This window comes from Eucyclogobius newberryi, unplaced genomic scaffold (assembly GCF_026437365.1).
Source record: "Eucyclogobius newberryi isolate DKJ021-1_F unplaced genomic scaffold, fEucNew1.0.hap1 SCAF_76, whole genome shotgun sequence".
Classification (NCBI taxonomy): Eukaryota; Metazoa; Chordata; class Actinopteri; order Gobiiformes; family Gobiidae; genus Eucyclogobius; species Eucyclogobius newberryi.
The window spans coordinates 12,356-30,933 of NW_027316456.1; the positions used below are offsets into that span (position 1 = coordinate 12,356).

The 18,578-nt window shown below is 49.2% G+C and overlaps 2 protein-coding genes across 3 annotated transcripts; both read left to right on the plus strand.

Annotated features, from left to right (window-relative positions):
* The first annotated feature begins 248 nt into the window (after positions 1 to 248).
* Positions 249 to 9,328, plus strand: eapp (e2f-associated phosphoprotein). Of its 2 annotated transcripts, none has more exons than XM_072436179.1 (6): positions 249 to 373; positions 1,195 to 1,388; positions 2,128 to 2,202; positions 2,288 to 2,402; positions 8,175 to 8,285; positions 8,362 to 9,328. In XM_072436179.1, the coding sequence occupies exons 1-6, from the start codon at positions 285 to 287 to the stop codon at positions 8,675 to 8,677; spliced, it is 900 nt and encodes a 299-aa protein (XP_072292280.1). In that variant the 5' UTR covers positions 249 to 284; the 3' UTR covers positions 8,678 to 9,328. The 2 variants fall into 2 exon arrangements, with proteins under 2 accessions (XP_072292280.1, XP_072292278.1); XM_072436177.1 differs by having other exon boundaries at positions 2,116 to 2,202; positions 8,362 to 9,327.
* Positions 9,329 to 15,004: 5,676 nt separating this feature from the next.
* Positions 15,005 to 17,550, plus strand: sptssa (serine palmitoyltransferase, small subunit A). The gene is made up of 2 exons (XM_072436181.1): positions 15,005 to 15,169; positions 17,229 to 17,550. Exons 1-2 carry the CDS (start codon positions 15,067 to 15,069, stop codon positions 17,330 to 17,332), a joined length of 207 nt encoding a protein of 68 aa, XP_072292282.1. The 5' UTR covers positions 15,005 to 15,066; the 3' UTR covers positions 17,333 to 17,550.
* The last annotated feature ends 1,028 nt before the right edge of the window (positions 17,551 to 18,578 follow it).

The window sequence follows — 18,578 nt, forward strand, 5'->3', positions numbered from 1 at the left end:
CTCTCTCTCTCTCTAACAGAGCACAACTCTGGTCGAACAGCGCCCCCTGCCGGCTGATAATAGAAGCTTTTCCCTGCAGAGTTACAGATGACATAAATCATATTGAATAGTGTTGAACAGTCAGTTTTTCTTCCGCGCTCAGAGGCTGGAGCGCCCTCTGCTGGACGCTCCCTGGAGGCGCTGTTCAGCTCCAGCCGCGCAGGAAGCAGCGGAGCGGCACGTGACACAAGGCGGAAGTGCCGCATGTTTCACGACGGAAACTCGACCACAAAAAGCGCCACAAAATGGACAACGTGATCAAAATGAGCCGGGCCCAGGAGTTCGACTCGTACGAGATCGAGGAGCCGAGCGACGAGGAGCGCGCGGAGAGCAGGTGAAGGGCCCGGGAAGGTCCGGGAAGGTCCGGGAAGGTCCGGGAAGGTCCGGGAAGACGGAAGTGCGGCCCGCGGGAGCTAACGCGCGGCTAGGTGGCTAATGCTAACATGTAAACAAACGCGCTCAGCCGAGAGTTTGAGGAGAATAAAGACACGTGCGGGCCCCAGGGAGCTCTGTTTGCACCGGGCCCTTTGCACAGTTTGTGTTTGACATGTTTAATTTGGCTAAAATGAAATAAGAGTGAAGTTTAGAGCTCCACGCGGGATTCTTACTTCAGATTGTGTGTTTATTGCAGAGCTCCGAAGTGTTTCAGGGGAAGAAACGTGTTAAATGTAATTATTAAAGGAGAAACAAGGATGGAAGGTTTGTCTCCAGGAGTAAGTCGAGCATAACCTGAGAGCAAATACATTGACCTCACGGCCAGAGCTGAGAGAGAAACTGCATCTTAATCTACAAATGTGGAGTTTGTGTTTGACGTTTTAAAGCACGCAAAGTAAACATTTGTAGAACAGCACATTTATCACCGACACAGACTTTGGATCACACTCGGATGAACTCGTGACCTTTTCTCTCCTTAAGATGTTTTTGAGGAGGTTAATTGTTGAGTAGAAGTGTCCTTTATCTCCCCCTGCCGTGAGTCGCAGCAGCGACGACAAACGACTGAACTTCACAAGTTTCTCTGTTACGTTTATGTGAAGAAAGAAAGTCGTGTGATCAGTTTTGTCGCCCATAATTCAGTCAGAATTTTGAAAAGTGTGTCATGTAGTAAACGCTGTGGCCTCGGGGCCCCTGTGGCCTCGGGGCCCCGTGTGTCTGCAGTTCGGAGGATGAGCTGGAGGTCTTGCTCAATGGCACGCCGCAGCAGAAGAAGAAGCTGATCCGGGAGTACCTGACGGGGGAGAGCGAGTCGTCCAGCGCAGACGAGTTCGAGAAGGAGATGGAGGAAGAACTCAGCTCCACTCTGAAGACCATGGAGGGCTCCTGGGGGCCCGGGGCCACAGCGCCGGGGGCCGGTGAGAGCTGCAGACTCAAACACACGTGGAAACTATCGATATCGCGATCACGGCGGCATCGATTAATCGAATGATTGTGATTCATGGACTAGAGAATAATCAGAGTTGTATTTCTGTCGTGGAGATCAGACTGAACACTCTGAACTAACAGAACAAATCCCCTTTGGTGGTGGAGAGGTTAAGTCACGGCACATATGCAGCCGTGTTTGCTGCATGTCCTCCCTTCTCTCATCCTCATTCTTTGAGTTGAAGCTTCAGTCACTGTATTTGAACCTTTTAGAGTTAGAAATGAACTGTTTATAAAAGTGAATCTATAATAATGAAGTTAAAATAACCTCAGTTTAGTTTGAGTAAATTAAGAGCTAATGTTGTGTCTCTTTTAGGAATAAAACTTTGGAACGATTTCAGGGATGAATTTAAGTTGATGAATGTTCTGGTTGTTTAACATATGCAGTAAGTTGTGTTTGGGTCATGAACTTGTGCTCATGTGTTTTCTACTGAACATTGAGACTTTAAACACATTTAAACCCGAATAAAGGTGTAAATCTGTGACTGAAGCGTCTGAAAATCAACATTTGTTTAGTGTGAGTGAATAGTCTTTGTTATGTAGAGTCTGTGTTTAGTCCAGACGTGTGTATTGTGCATAGACCGGCTCAAATATGACAGTCGTGATCTTAAACGGTCAAACAACAGCGTTTAGTCTGAGTTTTGTCTCTTTTAAAAACAGCGGTGACATCAGGAGGAGGCGGAGCTAACCCTCAGACGTACGACGCCGTTTACTTCGACTCGGACTCAGACGGAGGAGACACGCCCGGTCCGTGAAAAACACTCCCCTTTTCTTCACTTTGACCCTTGACCTCGACTCACTCCGTTAAAACGTGACATCACTGATCCGACAGGAAGTTCCACCGGACGGAGGCGGAGTCAGCGGACGGTTCTGACCAATGACGAGCTGCTGTACGATCCGGACGAGGACGATCGAGACCAGGCCTGGGTCGACCGCAAGAGGAGACGGTGAGTTCAGATGGTTCCTGTAGCATCAGTGGTCTCAGATGTTTGGTTCCTGTAGCATGGTTCCTGTAGCATCAGTGGTCTCAGATGTTTGGTTCCTGTAGCATCAGTGGTCTCAGATGTTTGGTTCCTGTAGCATGGTTCCTGTAGCATCAGTGGTCTCAGATGTTTGGTTCCTGTAGCATCAGTGGTCTCAGATGTTTGGTTCCTGTAGCATCAGTGGTCTCAGATGTTTGGTTCCTGTAGCATGGTTCCTGTAGCATCAGTGGTCTCAGATGTTTGGTTCCTGTAGCATGGTTCCTGTAGCATCAGTGGTCTCAGATGTTTGGTTCCTGTAGCATCAGTGGTCTCAGATGTTTAGTTCCTGTAGCCTCAGTGGTCTCAGATGTTTAGTTCCTGTAGCCTCAGTGGTCTCAGATGTTTGGTTCCTGTAGCCTCAGTGGTCTCAGACGTTTGGTTCCTGTAGCCTCAGTGGTCTCAGATGTTTAGTTCCTGTAGCCTCAGTGGTCTCAGATGTTTGGTTCCTGTAGCATCAGTGGTCTCAGACGTTTGGTTCCTGTAGCCTCAGTGGTCTCAGATGTTTGGTTCCTGTAGCATGGTTCCTGTAGCATCAGTGGTCTCAGACGTTTGGTTCCTGTAGCCTCAGTGGTCTCAGATGTTTGGTTCCTGTAGCATGGTTCCTGTAGCATCAGTGGTCTCAGATGTTTAGTTCCTGTAGCCTCAGTGGTCTCAGATGTTTGGTTCCTGTAGCATCAGTGGTCTCAGACGTTTGGTTCCTGTAGCCTCAGTGGTCTCAGATGTTTGGTTCCTGTAGCATGGTTCCTGTAGCATCAGTGGTCTCAGATGTTTGGTTCCTGTAGCATCAGTGGTCTCAGATGTTTGGTTCCTGTAGCATGGTTCCTGTAGCATCAGTGGTCTCAGATGTTTGGTTCCTGTAGCATCAGTGGTCTCAGATGTTTGGTTCCTGTAGCATGGTTCCTGTAGCATCAGTGGTCTCAGACGTTTAGTTCCTGTAGCCTCAGTGGTCTCAGATGTTTGGTTCCTGTAGCATCAGTGGTCTCAGATGTTTAGTTCCTGTAGCCTCAGTGGTCTCAGATGTTTAGTTCCTGTAGCCTCAGTGGTCTCAGATGTTTGGTTCCTGTAGCATCAGTGGTCTCAGACGTTTGGTTCCTGTAGCCTCAGTGGTCTCAGATGTTTGGTTCCTGTAGCATGGTTCCTGTAGCATCAGTGGTCTCAGACGTTTGGTTCCTGTATGTTTGGTTCCTGTAGCATGGTTCCTGTAGCATCAGTGGTCTCAGATGTTTAGTTTCTGTAGGCTCAGTGGTCTCAGATGTTTGGTTCCTGTAGCATCAGTGGTCTCAGACGTTTGGTTCCTGTATCCTCAGTGGTCTCAGATGTTTGGTTCCTGTAGCATCAGTGGTCTCAGATGTTTGGTTCCTGTAGCATCAGTGGTCTCAGATGTTTGGTTCCTGTAGCATGGTTCCTGTAGCATCAGTGGTCTCAGATGTTTAGTTCCTGTAGCATCAGTGGTCTCAGACGTTTGGTTCCTGTAGCCTCAGTGGTCTCAGATGTTTAGTTCCTGTAGCCTCAGTGGTCTTAGATGTTTAGTTCCTGTAGCCTCAGTGGTCTCAGACGTTTAGTTCCTGTAGCATCAGTGGTCTCAGACGTTTGGTTCCTGTAGCCTCAGTGGTCTCAGACGTTTAGTTCCTGTAGCCTCAGTGGTCTCAGACGTTTGGTTCCTGTAGCCTCAGTGGTCTCAGACGTTTAGTTCCTGTAGCCTCAGTGGTCTCAGACGTTTGGTTCCTGTAGCCTCAGTGGTCTCAGACGTTTAGTTCCTGTAGCCTCAGTGGTCTCAGACGTTTAGTTCCTGTAGCATCAGTGGTCTCAGACGTTTGGTTCCTGTAGCCTCAGTGGTCTCAGATGTTTGGTTCCTGTAGCATGGTTCCTGTAGCATCAGTGGTCTCAGACGTTTGGTTCCTGTAGCCTCAGTGGTCTCAGATGTTTGGTTCCTGTAGCATCAGTGGTCTCAGATGTTTGGTTCCTGTAGCATCAGTGGTCTCAGATGTTTAGTTCCTGTAGCCTCAGTGGTCTCAGATGTTTAGTTCCTGTAGCCTCAGTGGTCTCAGATATTTGGTTCCTGTAGCATCAGTGGTCTCAGACGTTTGGTTCCTGTAGCCTCAGTGGTCTCAGATGTTTGGTTCCTGTAGCATGGTTCCTGTAGCATCAGTGGTCTCAGATGTTTGGTTCCTGTAGCATCAGTGGTCTCAGATGTTTGGTTCCTGTAGCATCAGTGGTCTCAGATGTTTAGTTCCTGTAGCCTCAGTGGTCTCAGATGTTTAGTTCCTGTAGCCTCAGTGGTCTCAGATGTTTGGTTCCTGTAGCATCAGTGGTCTCAGACGTTTGGTTCCTGTAGCCTCAGTGGTCTCAGATGTTTGGTTCCTGTAGCATGGTTCCTGTAGCATCAGTGGTCTCAGACGTTTGGTTCCTGTAGCCTCAGTGGTCTCAGATGTTTGGTTCCTGTAGCATCAGTGGTCTCAGATGTTTGGTTCCTGTAGCATCAGTGGTCTCAGATGTTTAGTTCCTGTAGCCTCAGTGGTCTCAGATGTTTAGTTCCTGTAGCCTCAGTGGTCTCAGATATTTGGTTCCTGTAGCATCAGTGGTCTCAGACGTTTGGTTCCTGTAGCCTCAGTGGTCTCAGATGTTTGGTTCCTGTAGCATGGTTCCTGTAGCATCAGTGGTCTCAGATGTTTGGTTCCTGTAGCATCAGTGGTCTCAGATGTTTGGTTCCTGTAGCATCAGTGGTCTCAGATGTTTAGTTCCTGTAGCCTCAGTGGTCTCAGATGTTTAGTTCCTGTAGCCTCAGTGGTCTCAGATGTTTGGTTCCTGTAGCATCAGTGGTCTCAGACGTTTGGTTCCTGTAGCCTCAGTGGTCTCAGATGTTTAGTTCCTGTAGCTTCAGTGGTCTCAGATGTTTGGTTCCTGTAGCATGGTTCCTGTAGCATCAGTGGTCTCAGATGTTTGGTTCCTGTAGCCTCAGTGGTCTCAGATGTTTAGTTCCTGTAGCCTCAGTGGTCTCAGATGTTTGGTTCCTGTAGCCTCAGTGGTCTCAGATGTTTAGTTCCTGTAGCTTCAGTGGTCTCAGATGTTTGGTTCCTGTAGCCTCAGTGGTCTCAGATGTTTGGTTCCTGTAGCATGGTTCCTGTAGCATCAGTGGTCTCAGACGTTTGGTTCCTGTAGCCTCAGTGGTCTCAGATGTTTGGTTCCTGTAGCATGGTTCCTGTAGCATCAGTGGTTTCAGATGTTTAGTTCCTGTAGCCTCAGTGGTCTCAGACGTTTGGTTCCTGTAGCCTCAGTGGTCTCAGATGTTTGGTTCCTGTAGCATGGTTCCTGTAGCATCAGTGGTCTCAGACGTTTGGTTCCTGTAGCCTCAGTGGTCTCAGATGTTTGGTTCCTGTAGCATGGTTCCTGTAGCATCAGTGGTCTCAGACGTTTGGTTCCTGTAGCATCAGTGGTCTCAGATGTTTGGTTCCTGTAGCATGGTTCCTGTAGCATCAGTGGTCTCAGATGTTTGGTTCCTGTAGCATCAGTGGTCTCAGATGTTTGGTTCCTGTAGCATGGTTCCTGTAGCATCAGTGGTCTCAGATGTTTGGTTCCTGTAGCATGGTTCCTGTAGCATCAGTGGTCTCAGATGTTTGGTTCCTGTAGCATGGTTCCTGTAGCCTCAGTGGTCTCAGATGTTTAGTTCCTGTAGCCTCAGTGGTCTCAGATGTTTGGTTCCTGTAGCATCAGTGGTCTCAGACGTTTGGTTCCTGTAGCCTCAGTGGTCTCAGATGTTTAGTTCCTGTAGCCTCAGTGGTCTCAGACGTTTGGTTCCTGTAGCCTCAGTGGTCTCAGATGTTTAGTTCCTGTAGCATCAGTGGTCTCAGACGTTTGGTTCCTGTAGCCTCAGTGGTCTCAGATGTTTAGTTCCTGTAGCATCAGTGGTCTCAGATGTTTGGTTCCTGTAGCATCAGTGGTCTCAGACGTTTGGTTCCTGTAGCCTCAGTGGTCTCAGATGTTTAGTTCCTGTAGCCTCAGTGGTCTCAGACGTTTGGTTCCTGTAGCCTCAGTGGTCTCAGATGTTTAGTTCCTGTAGCCTCAGTGGTCTCAGACGTTTGGTTCCTGTAGCATCAGTGGTCTCAGATGTTTGGTTCCTGTAGCCTCAGTGGTCTCAGATATTTGGTTCCTGTAGCATGGTTCCTGTAGCCTCAGTGGTCTCAGACGTTTGGTTCCTGTAGCCTCAGTGGTCTCAGACGTTTAGTTCCTGTAGCCTCAGTGGTCTCAGACGTTTGGTTCCTGTAGCCTCAGTGGTCTCAGACGTTTAGTTCCTGTAGCCTCAGTGGTCTCAGACGTTTAGTTCCTGTAGCCTCAGTGGTCTCAGACGTTTGGTTCCTGTAGCCTCAGTGGTCTCAGACGTTTAGTTCCTGTAGCCTCAGTGGTCTCAGACGTTTAGTTCCTGTAGCCTCAGTGGTCTCCGACGTTTGGTTCCTGTAGCCTCAGTGGTCTCAGATATTTGGTTCCTGTAGCCTCAGTGGTCTCAGATGTTTGGTTCCTGTAGCATGGTTCCTGTAGCCTCAGTGGTCTCAGACGTTTGGTTCCTGTAGCCTCAGTGGTCTCAGATATTTGGTTCCTGTAGCATCAGTGGTCTCAGATGTTTGGTTCCTGTAGCCTCAGTGGTCTCAGATGTTTGGTTCCTGTAGCATGGTTCCTGTAGCATCAGTGGTCTCAGATGTTTGGTTCCTTTAGCATGGTTCCTGTAGCATCAGTGGTCTCAGATGTTTGGTTCCTGTAGCATCAGTGGTCTCAGATGTTTGGTTCCTGTAGCATGGTTCCTGTAGCATCAGTGGTCTCAGATGTTTGGTTCCTGTAGCATCAGTGGTCTCAGATGTTTGGTTCCTGTAGCATGGTTCCTGTAGCATCAGTGGTCTCAGATGTTTGGTTCCTGTAGCATCAGTGGTCTCAGATGTTTAGTTCCTGTAGCCTCAGTGGTCTCAGATGTTTAGTTCCTGTAGCCTCAGTGGTCTCAGATGTTTGGTTCCTGTAGCATCAGTGGTCTCAGACGTTTGGTTCCTGTAGCCTCAGTGGTCTCAGATGTTTAGTTCCTGTAGCCTCAGTGGTCTTAGATGTTTAGTTCCTGTAGCCTCAGTGGTCTCAGACGTTTAGTTCCTGTAGCATCAGTGGTCTCAGACGTTTGGTTCCTGTAGCCTCAGTGGTCTCAGACGTTTAGTTCCTGTAGCCTCAGTGGTCTCAGACGTTTGGTTCCTGTAGCCTCAGTGGTCTCAGACGTTTAGTTCCTGTAGCCTCAGTGGTCTCAGACGTTTAGTTCCTGTAGCCTCAGTGGTCTCAGATGTTTAGTTCCTGTAGCCTCAGTGGTCTCAGATATTTGGTTCCTGTAGCATCAGTGGTCTCAGATGTTTGGTTCCTGTAGCATCAGTGGTCTCAGATGTTTAGTTCCTGTAGCATGGTTCCTGTAGCATCAGTGGTCTCAGATGTTTGGTTCCTGTAGCCTCAGTGGTCTCAGATGTTTAGTTCCTGTAGCCTCAGTGGTCTCAGACGTTTAGTTCCTGTAGCCTCAGTGGTCTCAGACGTTTGGTTCCTGTAGCCTCAGTGGTCTCAGACGTTTAGTTCCTGTAGCCTCAGTGGTCTCAGACGTTTAGTTCCTGTAGCCTCAGTGGTCTCAGACGTTTAGTTCCTGTAGCCTCAGTGGTCTCAGACGTTTAGTTCCTGTGTTCTCAGGTACCAGAGCCGTCGTCGGCCCCCTGCCGGCGGAGGCGTGGCGCTGTCCCGTAGCGACGCGGTGCTGAACTGTCCGGCCTGCATGACCACGCTCTGCCTCGACTGCCAGAGGTCAGAGGTCACGCACGGGGAACTGTTCTCGGTTCTCGTGTCGAAAGTTCACGTTGTGTTCTTCACCGTTCCACAGACACGAGAAGTACCAGACGCAGTACCGAGCCATGTTTGTGATGAACTGCACCGTGAAGAAAGACGAGGTCCTCCGGTACAAGGCGCAGCCGGACCCTCGCAAGTTCAGGAACCGACGCAAGCGCAAAGCTCCGGGGACTAAACCGGGGCTCGACCAGGGGCCCCACGGGGACCAGGGCCTCCCCCAGAGACCGGAGGGACTGGACTCGGACGAGGTCTACCATCCCGTGCAATGCTCCGAATGCTCCACGGAGGTCGCCGTTTTCGACAAAGAGGAAGTGTATCATTTCTTCAACATCCTGGCGAGTCACTGCTGACGGTCGGGGGCCAAAGGTCGGGGGCCAAAGGTCTGTGGCGGCCCCTGGTTGGAGTTTTTAAATATATTTTTTATCAGGTTGAACTCTCTGACACGTGTTTGCTTCGTGCTCTCTGGCCTCAGTTGGAACAGAATCAAGGTGTAAAAAGGGTCAAAGGTCGCTTCGTCCGAACTCTGTTGAATCTTGCACCGTTCCCGACTTAAGAAGGGTTTTCCTTAAGTCCTTTTCTCAAACTAAACCTTCTCCTGCTCAAACTCTTCCCCTCGTGCCATTTGTGGCTTTTGGCTGAAGCCGCACCGCTGACTGTGAACCAGAACTCCAGTGTCTAAACCCCGTCTCACCACGGCAGGTGAAACCTCTCGACTTCTAACGAAAAGTTCAACTGATTTATAGGATTTATTCTCAGAAAGCGCGACCAAAGTGACAGTTTTAGTTCATCTGAGGCCGAGCTTTAGATTGATGACGACATTCGGCTGAAGCGAACGAAGCGCGATCCGTTTAACGAGCTGAACCTTTCCCCGAGTGTTTACCACGTGACGCTTTTGTTTTTAATGAGCTTTTCTGTTTCGCGCCTTCGTCTCGTTAAGAGCTGCAGCGATGAATTGACTCCTAACGTTTTCTGCGTTTGATCCGGCGCCATCTGCTGTTTCAAAGCTGTAACTGAATTAAAAGGTTTGGAAAAGGTGTTATTCCTGAGTGAAAGTCCAGTTCTTTTATATTGTTTCGTTTCCGTGGTAAACGTGTGAAACCGAGTGAAGATTTGACGCGACATTCAGCGCTTATTTTTGCACAAATATCAAGTGAGGAAAGTTCATTTATTCATTAACTAGTTTAATCTTTTTGGACTCGATCGACAGCTGAAGGTTAGATTTATGTTCGGCGCTTAAAGTACTTCCTGGTTGGACGTGAGCACAGATATGACACAGGTAGAGGTCGTTCCACAGCTGTTTCCATAGCAACCAGACTGTAAACAAGAGCCACACTCCACATAAATGACACATGATCTGACCTGACTCACATAAAACACCGTTATTTAGGGACTCAACTCCACTTCCTGACATTTTAAACTCTTTTTCAAATTTCTTCACAAACGGCAACTTAAAGGAAGTAAAACTATGATAGATATTTACCACAGATGCCCTCCCACCAAACTAAGTCTTTATGTGGCAAGTTGCTGTTGCTAATGCTAATGCTAATGCTGCCGCTGCTGCTGCTTTTAATGGTGGTTGACGACCGCGGTGAAGTTAGTTTCACGTTGGAGATTCGCCTCCGCAACTAGAGCGGGAGCTTCCTCTGGCTGGGCCCCGCCTCCAGGAGCTCTGCGCGGGGAGCTTCCTCTGGCTGGGCCCCGCCTCCAGGAGCTCTGCGCGGGGAGCTTCCTCTGGCTGGGCCCCGCCTGCAGGAGCTCTGCGCGGGGAGCTTCCTCTGGCTGGGCCCCGCCTCCAGGAGCTCTGCGCGGGGAGCTTCCTCTGGCTGGGCCCCGCCTCCAGGAGCTCTGCGCGGGGAGCTTCCTCTGGCTGGTCCCCGCCCGCAGTAGCTCTGCGCAGGGAGCTTCCTCTGAGTGGGCCCCGCCTCCAGGAGCTCTGCGCGGGGAGCTTCCTCTGGCTGGGCCCCGCCTGCAGGAGCTCTGCGCGGGGAGCTTCCTCTGGCTGGGCCCCGCCTCCAGGAGCTCTGCGCGGGGAGCTTCCTCTGGCTGGGCCCCGCCTCCAGGAGCTCTGCGCGGGGAGCTTCCTCTGGCTGGGCCCCGCCTCCAGGAGCTCTGCGCGGGGAGCTTCCTCTGGCTGGGCCCCGCCTCCAGGAGCTCTGCGCGGGGAGCTTCCTCTGGCTGGTCCCCGCCCGCAGTAGCTCTGCGCAGGGAGCTTCCTCTGAGTGGGCCCCGCCTCCAGGAGCTCTGCGCGGGGAGCTTCCTCTGGCTGGGCCCCGCCTGCAGGAGCTCTGCGCGGGGAGCTTCCTCTGGCTGGTCCCCGCCCACAGTAGCTCTGCGCAGGGAGCTTCCTCTGAGTGGGCCCCGCCTCCAGGAGCTCTGCGCGGGGAGCTTCCTCTGGCTGGGCCCCGCCTGCAGGAGCTCTGCGCGGGGAGCTTCCTCTGGCTGGGCCCCGCCTGCAGGAGCTCTGCGCGGGGAGCTTCCTCTGGCTGGTCCCCGCCCGCAGTAGCTCTGCGCAGGGAGCTTCCTCTGAGTGGGCCCCGCCTCCAGGAGCTCTGCGCGGGGAGCTTCCTCTGGCTGGGCCCCGCCTGCAGGAGCTCTGCGCGGGGAGCTTCCTCTGGCTGGGCCCCGCCTGCAGGAGCTCTGCGCGGGGAGCTTCCTCTGGCTGGGCCCCGCCTGCAGGAGCTCTGCCACTCCCCCGTGCACATGCCACTCCCCCGTGTGGACTGATACAACACACACGTGCGTTTGTTTATTAGCGCGACGGATCACATCACATCTCTCGTCTCCCGCAGATTTCAGTCTTCTTCTGCGTCAGCTCGAACTGTCTTTCTCCGTCTTCATTTTGTCCCGTCACTGAGGGAACTATATTATGATAGATCAATGTGCTTAGACACGCGGAAACGTGCTGCTCTCGGGGGACGAGCCGCACGCGGCTGCAGGTGAGCAATAGGTGCGTTTTATGATTGACACGTGGCAGGACTAATGGACAGTCCACGCCACGAGGAAATAAAACGAAAAATCGTCCATTTAACCTTTAAGCATAAAAATATAAAACTCACGTGTCGTAACATAAGCGTCACTTTCATTCTGCGAAGTTATTAAAATATAAATAAACTAAACCTTCTGAAACTTGTTACATTTTATTAGGCCTGAGCGCCACAAGCAGGCGAGAGGCCTATTAATCTCGTAAGGCTGTGCAAAGCACGGCTGCGAAAGTGCGCACGAAATCGAGCGCGAAGCGCTCGCCCACTTCCAAACACTCACTAACGCACTCGTACACTCACGCACGCCCCGTGCATACTAATTAGTAGTAGGAAAATGGAACATTACCGTTGTAAACGGGCGAAGCCCGTGCAAAAGTGCGCACTAAACGAGCACTTTACATTTGGATGACGACCCCATATAAAGCACTCATTTGCTCTAAGTAGCTCACGAACACGTTCCATCTCTTGCATGTTCCGTGCATATAAGCATGTAATGCAAAAATTTAACATTATTACTGTATAGAGGGCCAAAAACACAAAGTGGGCGGAGCCCACTCAAAATTAACGAAAGTACCCGTCAGTGACCAGGGACCCACACCATGAGGTAGGAAAGCGCGAGCGCTTTCCGAAAATGTATAGTTTATGATATTTGAAAAATGGGAAACATTGTTTTCGCATCGGAATATTCTTCTTCTCGGGACCAACCCCCCTATTTTTCACCCAGTGAACATTGACGAAAAGTCACAAAAATTTGCACACCTCTAAAAATCGTGCCTCTCTACATTCTGGCTATTTCCCTTTTCTAAAATAAAAAAAAAATGGCGCGTCAGCGCCCCCAAATGTACCAAGAATGCATTGAGAGATGGGAAATGACCCAAAAAAAATCTGATCGTAGAATCATGAAATTTGGCGCAGAGGTAGATGGTGACAAGAGAAGTAAAAAATATTATTACGGCAACGCCGTCCGCCCAACCAAATGTCGGCCATATTGCTTCAAAAATGGCTAAACATGACTTCGGAGTTTTTCCAAACGTCGTACTTTTACGAACTCCTCCCAGGGCGTTGGCCCTAAAAAGCTGAAATTTGGTAAAAATGCTACTGAGGAGTGGGACATCAAAAGTTATCCAAATTACATTGATACCTCTCACGGTCTCTGTGCGGCGAAGCCGCAAACTGTAGCTAGAATTTCAGAAATCTCCCAAATTTAACATTTCTGCCGTTTGCGCAGATAAAGTCCGAATTGCGTCAAATTAGAATCAGTTGTTAAACTCTTTGCCCTAAACCTACTTGAAGTGAAATAAATTTATTTGGCGCCACAGCGCCCCCTACAGATTTTATATGGAGGTTGAATGTTTAGTTTTGCGAAATTATCTGAAATTTGACACACAACTCAATTTTGGCATCCCCATCAAAAAAGTCAATGACTCATGTCATAATTGTTATGGCGTTGCCGTAGCGATGACCAAAACCTTCCATGTTATTCCAATGGGGAAATCGCCAGAACATGTTTACACTTTAGACTTTCACAAACTCCTCCCCCTCAGGGCGTCAGCCCTATTAACCTGAAATTTGGTGAGACTCATCTTCAGGACCATCAAAAGGTATCCACATTTTTATTCAAAGAGTCACGGTGTCTGTGCGGCAAAGCCGCACATTTTGCCAAGGATTCAAAATAAAATTGCTTTTTGATGTAAAACAAAGGGGAGAAGATGTGACAGCGTCACAGATTCAGCAGTAGGCGTAATAAAAGGACAATTGGGGCGCGTTAGCGCCCCCTCCTCTTGCGGCGTGGCGGCGGCGTAGCGAGGGCCGATCATTGCCGCTTGCGGCTATATTTAGGCCCGAGCGCCACAAGCTGGCGAGAGGCCTATTAATCTCGTAAGGCCGTGCGAAGCACGGCTGCGAAAGTGCGCACGTAGTGCGCACGAAATCGAGCGCGAAGCGCTCGCCCACTTCCAAACACTCACTAACGCACTCCTCCACTCATGCACGCCCCGTGCATACTAATTAGTTGTAGGAAAATGGAACATTACCGTTGTAAACGGGCGAAGCCCGTGCAAAAGTTCGCACTAAACGAGCACTTTACATTGGGATGACGACCCCATATAAAGCACTCATTTGCTCTAAGTAGCTCACGAACACGTTCCCCATCTCTTGCATGTTCCGTGCATATAAGCATGTAATGCAAAAATTGAACATTATTACTGTATAGAGGGCCAAAAACACAAAGTGGGCGGAGCCCACTCAAAATTATCGAAAGTACCCGTCAGTGACCAGGGACCCACACCATGAGGTAGGAAAGCGCGAGCGCTTTCCGAAAATGTATAGTTTATGATATTTGAAAAATGGGAAACATTGTTTTCGCATCGGAATATTATTCTTTCTTTCTTTCTTTCTTTCTTTCTTTCTTCTTCTTCTCGGGACCAACCCCCCTATTTTTCACCCAGTGAACATTGACGAAAAGTCACAAAAATTTGCACACCTCTAAAAATCGTGCCTCTCTACATTCTGGCTATTTCCCTTTTCTAAAATAAAAAAAATTGGCGCGTCAGCGCCACCAAATGTACCAAAAATGCATTGAGAGATGGGAAATGACCCAAAAAAAATCTGATCGTAGAATCATGAAATTTGGCGCAGAGGTAGATGGTGACAAGAGAAGTAAAAAATATTATTACGGCAACGCCGTCCCCCGAACCAAATGTCGGCCATATTGCTTCAAAAATGGCTAAACATGACTTCGGAGTTTTTCCAAACGTCGTACTTTTACGAACTCCTCCCAGGGCGTTGGCCCTAAAAAGCTGAAATTTGGTGAAAATGCTACTGAGGAGTGGGACATCAAAAGTTATCCAAATTACATTGATACCTCTCACGGTCTCTGTGCGGCGAAGCCGCAAACTGTAACTAAAATTTCAGAAATCTCCCATATTTAAAATTTCTGCCGTTTGCGCAGATAAAGTCCGAATTGCATCAAATTAGAATCAGTTGTTAAACTCTTTGCCCTAAACCTACTTGAAGTGAAATAAATTCATTTGGCGCCACAGCGCCCCCTACAGATTTTATATGGAGGTTAAATGTTTAGTTTTGCGAAATTATATGAAATTTGACACACAACTCAATTTTAGCATCCCCATCAAAAAAGTCAATGAGACCCATGTCATAATTGTTATGGCGTTGCCCAACGATGACCGAAACCTTTCATGTTATTCCAATGGGGAAATCGCCAGAACATGTTTACACTTTAGACTTTCACAAACTCCTCCCAGGGCGTCAGCCCTATTAACCTGAAATTTGGTGGGACTCATCTTCAGGGGTGGACCATCAAAAGTTATCCACATTTTCATTCAAAGAGTCACGGTGTCTGTGCGGCAAAGCCGCACATTTTGCCAAGAATTCAAAATAAAATAGCTTTTTGATGGTAAAACAAAGGGGAGAAGATGTGACAGCGTCACAGATTCAGCAGTAGGCGTAATAAAAGGACAATTGGGGCGCGTTAGCGCCCCCTCCTCTTGCGGCGTGGCGGCGGTGTGGCGGCGGCGTGGCGAGGGCCGATCATTGCCGCTTGCGGCTATATTTTATTTTATTTTCTTACGAAACCGTGACGCTGCTCTGTGATTGGCTGAAACCGCCGAACTCCTGATCCTGCGTCATCACTTTTCCCGGAAGTGGCCGCCCGGAGTCCGGAAGTGGCGCGTAGTAAATAAAGCCCCGAGTGTCGCGGCTTTGAAGCGGATCCATCGCGTGTTTGTGGCGCCGGGACCATGGCGCTGGGAGACTGTTGGAAGCAGCTGTCCTGGTTCTATTACCAGTACCTCCTGGTGACGGCGCTGTACATGCTGGAGCCGTGGGAGCGGACCGTCTTCAGTATCCTTTCCCTGGAGCTAATGTGGCTAATGCTAACGCCGCTGTTAAAGTTGTAAAAAGTGTGCGAAAGACGCGACTGAAGCGACATTTAACTCGTTTTCAGAGAGAAACCGACCTCAAATGTAAATGTTAAACTTATTAAGTCTTTACTGCTAAAAATAATCTACTGATTTGAACTTTTGGGGCAGAAATGGAGCTGACGTTTACTTTGCTTTTCCAGGACGAAAATATATGATTTTCGAGTCTCAAAATCGTAATTGAGATTTCTTAAAAGTCTAATTAGTGCTGAAGTGAGTATTCTATCTGCGGAGAAACTCATTAATATGTTCAGTTTTGTAAAGTGTAGTTTAGAACGTGGCCGTTTAAAGACTTCCTCGTTCTAGTTTAATAATTTTATAGTTATATATTTGAACTTCTGGACCAACAAACTGCGTGAGAACGTTTCAGGACAGTTTAGTTAATGAGAAACCTGAACCTGTCAATTATGTCAATGTTTGGAGAATGTGGAAGTCACGTGACCCATATCTGGACTTAAACAAAGAGGCAAATCAGCTTCAAACTGCAATATTCGTACACTTTTTTTGACCCAATAATTAATTTAAGGAAAACTCTGAACAATTCATATTCATAATACTAATTAAAACTAATGTAAATGTGATATGTTTAGGTTAATTTCCATCTGCAGAGTGAGAAAACTCACTTTCCACAAACACGACTGAAACGATAAGTCAGGAAGTGACGCGTGTCGTAACCGTTGTGGGCGGGTGATGTGGGAGGGTGAGTGTAGATGTGGGCGGGGTTGTGGGAGGGTGAGTGTAGATGTGGGCGGGGTTGTGGGAGGGTGAGTGTAGATGTGGGCGGGTGATGTGGGAGGGTGAGTGTAGATGTGGGCGGGGTTGTGGGAGGGTGAGTGTAGATGTGGGCGGGGTTGTGGGAGGGTGAGTGTAGATGTGGGCGGGGTTGTGGGAGGGTGAGTGTAGATGTGGGCGGGGTTGTGGGAGGGTGAGTGTAGATGTGGGCGGGGTTGTGGGAGGGTGAGTGTAGATGTGGGCGGGGTTGTGGGAGGGTGAGTGTAGATGTGGGCGGGGTTGTGGGAGGGTGAGTGTAGATGTGGGCGGGGTTGTGGGAGGGTGAGTGTAGATGTGGGCGGGGTTGTGGGAGGGTGAGTGTAGATGTGGGCGGGGTTGTGGGAGGGTGAGTGTAGATGTGGGCGGGGTTGTGGGAGGGTGAGTGTAGATGTGGGCGGGGTTGTGGGAGGGTGAGTGTAGATGTGGGCGGGGTTGTGGGAGGGTGAGTGTAGATGTGGGCGGGGTTGTGGGAGGGTGAGTGTAGATGTGGGCGGGGTTGTGGGAGGGTGAGTGTAGATGTGGGCGGGGTTGTGGGAGGGTGAGTGTAGATGTGGGCGGGGTTGTGGGAGGGTGAGTGTAGATGTGGGCGGGGTTGTGGGAGGGTGAGTGTAGATGTGGGCGGGGTTGTGGGAGGGTGAGTGTAGATGTGGGCGGGGTTGTGGGAGGGTGAGTGTAGATGTGGGCGGGGTTGTGGGAGGGTGAGTGTAGATGTGGGCGGGGTTGTGGGAGGGTGAGTGTAGATGTGGGCGGGGTTGTGGGAGGGTGAGTGTAGATGTGGGCGGGGTTGTGGGAGGGTGAGTGTAGATGTGGGCGGGTGATGTGGGAGGGTGAGTGTAGATGTGGGCGGGGTTGTGGGAGGGTGAGTGTAGATGTGGGCGGGGTTGTGGGAGGGTGAGTGTAGATGTGGGCGGGGTTGTGGGAGGGTGAGTGTAGATGTGGGCGGGGTTGTGGGAGGGTGAGTGTAGATGTGGGCGGGGTTGTGGGAGGGTGAGTGTAGATGTGGGCGGGGTTGTGGGAGGGTGAGTGTAGATGTGGGCGGGGTTGTGGGAGGGTGAGTGTAGATGTGGGCGGGGTTGTGGGAGGGTGAGTGTAGATGTGGGCGGGGTTGTGGGAGGGTGAGTGTAGATGTGGGCGGGGTTGTGGGAGGGTGAGTGTAGATGTGGGCGGGGTTGTGGGAGGGGCCGTGTTGCTTCCTTAGCCGCCGCCCTCAGACTCGTTGCTGGTCTCCGTCGCCGCCATGGCCGTGTACACCGGATACGTGTTCATGCCGCAGCACATCATGGCCATCCTGCACTACTTTGAGGTCGTCCAATGATGCGCTCCAGTTCGACTTCGGACCCGCCCACTCCTGCCTCCCATTGGTCTGCGACTCTGCGCCGGCGGCGTGAAAATGCTCGAGCGAAACTGTTCTATTTTGAAAACATCGAGATCGTTTCTGAAGCAATTTTTTTTCAATTTCAATGTTATAAAGTAAAATGAGAGCGTACGGTTAGTCCTGGTTTAGTCCTGGTTTAGACCTGGTTTAGACCTGGTTTAGACCTGGTTTAGTCCTGGTTTAGACCTGGTTTAGACCTGGTTTAGACCTGGTTTAGTCCTGGTTTAGACCTGGTTTAGTCCTGGTTTAGTCCTGGTTTAGTCCTGGTTTAATCCTGGTTTAGTCCTGGTTTAGTCCTGGTTTAGACCTGGTTTAGTCCTGGTTTAGTCCTGGTTTAGTCCTGGTTTAATCCTGGTTTAGTCCTGGTTTAGACCTGGTTTAGTCCTGGTTTAGTCCTGGTTTTATTTGTACAGTTTGATTTCCTGTAAAACTTGTCTTTGTAAATATTTGATGTACAAAGTTTTCATGGAGACAAATGTGTGAAGAAGACTATTAATATTAATATTATTATTATTATTATTATTATTATATTAAAGGGATTTATTTCCGGACGACACGTTTGAGTCAGTGAAAGTTTAACATTGATTTCATCGACAGAATAAATGTTTAGATGTGAATGACAAATGCAGTAAAACAATTGACTTTCTGCAAAGTTCTGACTAAAACACAGAATAAATCACATGTTTTTACTCTTGTACTTTTACTTTAAATTAACTGAGTGTGTAGTGTATTTGTAGTTAGAGTGTGTGTAGTTAGAGTGTGTGTAGTTAGAGTGTTAGAGTGTGTGTAGTTAGAGTGTGTGTAGTTAGAGTGTGTGTAGTTAGAGTGTGTGTAGTTAGAGTGTGTGTAGTTAGAGTGTGTGTAGTTAGAGTGTGTGTAGTTAGAGTGTGTGTAGTTAGAGTGTGTAGTTTGAGTGTGTGTAGTTAGAGTGTGTGTAGTTAGAGTGTGTGTAGTTTTTGAGTGTGTGTAGTTTGAGTGTGTGTAGTTTGAGTGTGTGTAGTTTGAGTGTGTGTAGTTTGAGTGTGTGTAGTTAGAGTGTGTGTAGTTAGAGTGTGTGTAGTTAGAGTGTGTGTAGTTAGAGTGTGTGTAGTTAGAGTGTGTGTAGTTTTTGAGTGTGTGTAGTTTGAGTGTGTGTAGTTTGAGTGTGTGTAGTTAGAGTGTGTGTAGTTAGAGTGTGTGTAGTTAG